This window comes from Psittacula echo, assembly GCF_963264785.1.
Source record: "Psittacula echo genome assembly, chromosome: 5".
In the NCBI taxonomy this organism is placed as follows: Eukaryota; Metazoa; Chordata; class Aves; order Psittaciformes; family Psittacidae; genus Psittacula; species Psittacula echo.
The window spans coordinates 44628008-44635256 of NC_137739.1; the positions used below are offsets into that span (position 1 = coordinate 44628008).

Here is a 7249-nt window from a genome sequence, read left to right on the forward strand (position 1 = left end):
CTTTCACACTGCTCTGATTTGCTCAAGACTTCTGAAATGATTCTTTCAGCCTCGGAAAGAAGTCATTTTCTAGGTTACTTATAAAAACATTTTTTGTGACTTAGATATGACATTTCATGGGATATTTTCCCTTCCAAATTAGGACATTCTTGAGCAACAGGGGATCAGCGTAGTATATACTCTTGAGCTAAATACTGACATGTTCATAGTCCAAATGCTGAAATATCTTTTAGGCAAAGATTTATTTTCCCATCTAAGGTGAAAACATTCAAATTAATTTTTTTATAATGCATTCTTGTGCCCTTACTCAGCAAAACATTACAGCAGATGCTTAAACCCCATTTATTCATCAAACTCAGCTCCCATTTACCAAGGTTTAATAAGAGCCAAGCTTCTCATCTAGATTTGGCAAGTTTTTTAAAAACCTTGATAGGCTGTTCTGGGTACCTAAAATGTTTTAAAATTAGGCTTTATATTCAGATGACACAAAATTAACAGTTTTACCCCTACATTATTGTTGTTACTTTTATTTATATTATTTCTATGACTAAGCCTGGGACAATGTTCATTCAGTATCTCTGCAGTTTTCAAGCAAAAGTGCAGAAGTGTCTTCTTGGGCTGAAATCTAAATTGAGTAAAAACTTTCCTTCTCATTAATCCTTTTAGAGAACTGATTGTGAATTCATCTCACAATTTTGTTTATTTCTGTTTTTCACATAAAGAATTGAGAACCCATTTATGCAGTGGTTGGTTTGTTAAAACAAATGCAGTATTTTAACACCTCATATTCTGGGATGGATATTTTAAGAGGAAATACAGGTTGAACACTGATAGTGAAAGCTTTGAGTTGTATGTGGTGGCTCTATGTTGTTCCTCAGTTTCTCAGAGGGAGTAATATACTCTGCTGTGGGGGACTGGTTCAGTTTTGCACCAGTTTCATCTCACAAAAGTTATTAAACACATAGACAAGTGACTGGAGTTAAATACCACTCTCTGCTTGCATTCAGATTTAGACCCTAAGGTGGGAATGAACCGGAGTTTCCTAAGCTTTCACGCATTTCATCCTCCTGAAACACGACCTGTTGTGACCCTACTTACTTAAACTGAATTTTCCATGATAGCCACAGAGTAAAACTAGAGATCTTTCTAATTCTGATTGCCAATCAGTACAGCCACCAACAGTTCATTTCAAGAACTAATTTTATTCAGGTTCAGTTACGGAGTGGTCTCAGTGTTTTGAAATACATGTACAGTGTGTATAAAAAAGACAGTGGAAACAACAGCAAAATTATTTTAAAATATGCCAGATCTGAACAAGCAGACTGAGAGATCTCAACTTGCTATTTATTCTCTTTTGCACTTTGTAGGAATATCTCTGTGATTTTATCTGAATATTATTTCTTGTAAAAATAAGATGTATCATGTAAATATAAGTTTAACTGATATGACTTGAGATAAAATATGATAAAAATATAAAGAAGATGAATTACAGGACTTATGGTAAAATGCAGCATACATGTTCATTCTGGACAAAGAAAACTAAGGCTCTATTTGAAGAGATGCAATTAAATGCATATATTTAGATTATATTGTCATGCTAATTAGAAATGGTAGGAACCAATTAGGAGTAGGGCTACCAAATCATCAGACTAGACTGCATATTCACTGGTATACCTTTACTGCTCTACTGGTTTTCTGCTGGAAGGAGATAAAAATGAAATTACTTTTTTTAAAAGTCCATGTTGTTGTGCATTTTGAGCCAGATTTTGATCTTTCATAAATTCTCCCACAAAAGTGACTGGAACTACTTGTGTGAGAAAAACAGGCTCTGGCTATAGGAAATATAGGTGGCTGCTTTAGGTAGCAATTAAAGAAAAATATAAGATGCAAAAGCCCTTCATTCAATTCAAATGGCTATTTGAATAAGGGAGGTTGGTAATCTGTCATTTGCAAAATGCTGAAAGTGAGATTTTCATTAAACGTACTATGTCAACAACATGTATTTCTCAGCATTACACACCTCGTTTATCATTCTGGAATGAGGACCAAGTGCCATATGAATGTAGAGTTTGTGAAGGTATCGCCTCACAACCCTGGAGGCTGATGACCTGTCTTTATCTACACAGCAGGTAAGGCACAAAAAGTGGCAATGTGAGCTCTCTCTGCAGTCCCCTGCCAGTGTGCCTGAGTGCTAAGATGAGGGAACAAAGGAAAGATAGCATATGGATAGCAGATTGTAGAGTGCTGAAAGAGGACTGAGGAAATCTATGTTGGGTGTGTGGCTCTGCCAAAGATCTCTCGTATGACTTTGGCCTTGTCATTTAATCCCCTTCTGTCTCCATTCTCCTTTGCAAACAGGGAGAAGGCATCTCTCCTATCCCCCAGGCTTTGCCTGGAAATCTGTTCAGACCCTGAGTTCTCTTGAATGGTGTGCTTGTGCAGCATGGGGTGGAGAAAGACTGAGCTTCATTGAGTCCTCTAACTGCTGCTATCACCCAAATAATAGGAATTGCTATTAACAGAAGGATGACAAAGAAATCCATGTCTTGATAGATTTTAGTCTTCTTTTCAGGCCATTCAATCTTTGGCCTCTGGGTGAAGAGTATGAACAAGACAGACAATTAGAGTCAGGAGCAGAGCTGTGAATTCTTCATTTATAGGGTTCCAAATAATGCTGGGAAAAGTGGCATTGATGTTCTCTTTTTTCACCTGTCTTTTAATGCCTTTTGAAGGCATTTGTGCCAAAATAACATCACAGTGTTTCTGCAACACACCAACTGAAGTGCTGTGCAAAAGGCTCTATTTTGTTTTACTTTGGCCCTGGAGATGGCTCCCTAAGGTATAAAAAAAAGCCCTCAAAAAATGTAAAGGCTGGGGCAGGGACTGTAGTTTCTACATCTCTATTATGCACTGTGGATATTTATGGAGCAGTATAAAGAATAAGTAATAATCCACAAACAACTGCATTCTGTACCCTTGTCTACCAGTTGTGCTGATGCATTACATGATCTAGCTGCTGCTAACGAAACTAGGATCCGATTTTTAGCTTCACCTAAAATGTATGTCCTTTTCATACCTGAAATTTTACAAATGTAAATAATTTCATATATAATTTTTCAGGCATACTTATTAATGGATATAACTGATGCCTTTTATGGACAAGATTCTTCAGAGCAGGCATAGAAATCGAATTTCAAAATTATCTGGATGCCTAAAGTCTCTGTGCTCCTATGTCTTTCTAGGCATATGATAGTGTGCCTTTACTTCCAACAGTGTTGATAGTCTAGAGGGCATCATTTGCACCAGCAGTTACCCATGTATGCAAAAGAAAATAATGAAAACAGAAATCAAACCCAGCACTACTTTTGCAAGTTTTACTGGACAAATAAAAAAAGTTTTACTTTCATAGCTGTTTTTTTCTCAAGGGAAAAAAAGATTGGGGGACTCACTATTAGGGCTTTAACTCCCATTTCCAAAACAATTAGTAAATTGCCTCTACATACAGTTCACAGTGAAAGGCTGGCTTTATTCACATCACTGGAAAAAAAAAAGGCCAAGCACTTTTGGGAGAAAAAGACTGGGCAAGATTGCGTTTTCAAAACCCAAGGTGGAGTATCCCCATCTGTATGCTCATGGAGGTAAAGCAGTTGTCACCTGAAACCCTTCAGGACTTAGAATTTTCTTAATGCTCTGCCTTGTTGTGTGAGCCCATTGAAAGAACACTTCAGAGGGCACCCATTTCTTGCTAATGTAAACTTTCTGAGGAGTATCCAAAGATATGACCTCTGGGTGAACCTTTAACCTTCCCCTTAATTATTTGTTTGAAGACAGTGTCGAGTTCTCCTGCTGAGAGCCAAGGCCCATAATGCCTCACAGCCCTGTGAGCCAGGGTGTGTGTGCAGGGAAGTGGAGAGGGACATAAATAAGGGGACCACCAGATGTAAATAATAAAAGTGGTTGGGGTTTAAATAAAAAACGAAAAAGCAATTTGGTTTCCCTGAAGAGTGGCCTGATTGAAGAAAAAGGGTTAGTAAGGTGGAAAGTGTGTGTGTGGGGGATGTTTCTGTTGTCTGTGATTTTTTACAGGCCTAAATAAGCGTTCATTGCATTCTTTAAAACCTTGCCATCTGTATACACCATTAGAAGCTCATAGGAGGAGAGAAAACAGTCTTATCAGGCTTTCCTGTTAATCTCTACTGGCCTTAACTTTAGCTGATAAAAGGTGCATTGGATGGAGGAGGTTCAGGTCAGGCTGCATTTGGTCAGCGCGGTAATGTTCTGGAAAGTAGCTCAGCAAATTAGGACCTATCGGGGACCTTTGTCTTTCGGGATGGAAACACCCTTCAAAATCACCGCACTGGGGTGGGAAATGCCTTCCTTTTGCTGCAGTCAGAAGGGAATAAACAAGAACATCAACTGTGTCTGATTTTTTATTTTAATACCTGAAGTCATGACTAATTCTGAGGCAGGATGACATTTCTGACAACTGAATTATACTTTTCCTAAAGAATAAAGAATGTCTTTTGGATGTAAACAGAGATGCAAAAGAGCCCTGTAATGGTACTTGTAGCATTTATGCATCTGTCTAATGAAATTTCCACGACTGTGATTACGGAAGATGCAATCGAAGGTGTGCCACTGTCTTTTATTATCAGTGGAGGAATTTAACCAGGGGGTAGGAGGGAGTGAAAGAAGGAGGGAAGCCAACAAAAGGCCTTGCTGAGTTGATGCTATATAAAGGCTAGCAATTTACTAAATGAGCAGATGAACTTAGTTTTCAGTTAACTGACTGAAAGACTTCGCTAAGCATTGGATCGGGCCCAATGGCAATTATTGGAGGCTGTTTTGGATGATGGGCATGTTAGTATTTCTGAAGAGGATTAAACACTAGTATTCGACTTCATTAGCACTCCTTAAGGGTCACCAGCCGAAAGCCTGAGCTGTGAAATAGCACACAAAACCTGCACGAAGGCTCCAAAGTGTTCTCAAAAACAAAGAGGGTGGACAAAAACAAGTGTGGCTCCTGTGTGATAGAAAATTGCCCTGTTTTGAAAGAAATTCTGTGAATAGGCAAGTTTTAAAATTATTTTAGGGAAATTAATTTGGATTAGCTTGTGTCGATGTGGATCGCTGCACATTAAGCTAATAAGAAATATGTAAGCACTTATTTTTGGATTACCAGCAAAATTAAATCCAGGCTCCGCAGCCAACTAACTGCCTTTACCAGTGCTCACAAGCTGCGGCAACCGCCCCAGTTTGAGATAGAAAAAAAAAAAGAAAAAAGGTTATTTTGGGCCTAATATTAACCACATGTACCTGTGGCTGGGGGTTTCTAACGAGTTGAAAGGTGCCCAAGTTTGAGGCAAGCGGCTGCCTTGCACGGGGTGTCCCAGCTTAGCCGCAGAGGTCATCCCCAGCTGGCACTGACCTCCAAATGACCCCCGCCTTTACGGGCTCCAACTGCAGGAGTTGCAGAAGAGCAGAAGTCTTTCTGGGCCAGCACTTATTGCTGCTGCACTGGTGATAAAACTTCAGACAGCCTAATTGATGGCTTTGCTGACCTAAGGATACCTTGTGAAAGCACAGAGTGGCAAAGCCTGGTCCTCATTTATGGCCAGCTGCAAGGGTAGCTGGATCCCTAGGATGGAAGGGCTGGGGGGGGGGGGGGGGAGGGGGGAAGGCTCCCAGCCTGTGAACTTTAACCAGGTTCCAAGCCACTCAAAGAAGTTAAAGAAACATTGTCATCTAACTCAGGTTTTTGGTAGTGTTTGCTTGTTCAAAGCCTTCTGGCAAATCCAGCTTTAAACTGTCTAGTAAGATAAGTGTGTTACCAGGTACAATTTCGGAGCACTTAGAGGAAAATCCTTTAAAGTGAAATTATACTCTTTTAAAAAAGCAGTGCAATGCAAAACACATTGCTGCACCACGCTAAAATGCTGTCAGTTTTAAAGCAGAGGTGTTCTCAAAACACAGAAGCAAGCTGATGAAAGGACTTCTATTCTTTGTCTTCTGTTGCAGGTTTATTAATGCCAGAAGAAGAATAGTACAGCCTATGATTGACCAGTCAAATCGAGCAGGCAAGTTCCAAGTAGTATCTGTATTCAAGTCCCACAGGCGCAAATCCTCATCAAGTTATTCTTCAGGAGTCCCATCACCTGGTAAATAAATGCTCCAACCAGGCATTCTGGGAGATTATTTTTTTTTTCTTATGTCCCCAGAATTCCACTGTAGGAAGCAACTTCGCTAATTGGTGCTAATTGGAGATTTCCCACCCTGACTCTACTGAAACTGCTTTTTATTTTCTCTCTGAATTGGTAATTGGGTACAAGTAGTAGTGCCACAAGCAGTTTGTTTGACTGTGAGAGCTTGAATTACTCATTGCTTGTCTGCATCCAATCAGCAGGACAATCTCATTTTCTGCTACCCACAACTCCTTGGTGTATGCATTGCTTTCACTTCTGGAAGGCGAGCTGTAAAACTCATTGTATCCATTCATTTGCTTTGACTATTCACAGTATGCTACTAATGTGACATGGTACCATACTGCCAGAAAATATTAAAAGATTATTACTTTTGTTTAAGAATGCACCAGATATGTTCCCAGTAAAACATATGATTTTTGGAAAAATACCTTTTCTATGTTTCTATTAAAACTCTCAGAATACGTAACTCTTTGCACGACAAATGGTGCCGTGTTAATCATTCCACTTTGTAATATGCATTTCCTCAGCATACTAGGGAGTTGTGGTTTCCTGCCATGAGGCTATGGGATAAAACTGTTCTCCATGTGGTGATGACTGTTGTCACTAACAGAGGCTTTAACTTGATGGTGATTTCGCCTGCTGCTTCACTTTAAAGGTTTTTTTTTTGAAAATGTTATTAATCCTTTGGGAAACTCTTCCTGTGTAGCATTAAATTTCTTTTTCATTAACAGGTGAAAAAGGGGGAAAACATTAACTCAACTAACCATGCAAAACATTAAGCCAAATACAAAGTGTATATGCAAATAGAAAAAGAAAAGCCATGACCAGAATTTCCCTACTTGTTCTAGAGAAGGTGACAGTGGGTTTATATGTTTTATCAAGTTTCACCTTAAGCACCCTGTATCACAGATGCCAGGTTTGCAATTCATGTAATTAGAGAGGAATAGAGTAGGTATTTACTTCATTAAGAAAAAAACACATAGCACTGCAACTGGCTTCCACTGTTTTGCATTAAAGGTAAGTAAAGAAACAGATCCTAAGCGAGT

General features: G+C 39.2%; 1 protein-coding gene across 7 annotated transcripts in view; it reads left to right on the forward strand.

Annotated features, from left to right (window-relative positions):
• The window catches only part of MEIS2 (Meis homeobox 2), a gene marked incomplete at its 5' end in the record, with an annotated part of 175606 nt that overhangs the window by 163064 nt on the left and 5293 nt on the right, over positions 1-7249 (forward strand). For all 7 annotated transcript variants that reach the window (XM_080617464.1, XM_080617465.1, XM_080617466.1 and 4 more), the window contains one exon: positions 6019-6077. In XM_080617464.1, coding sequence (XP_080473590.1) covers positions 6019-6077 — 59 coding nt within the window. The remainder of the gene's footprint in view (positions 1-6018; positions 6078-7249) is intronic.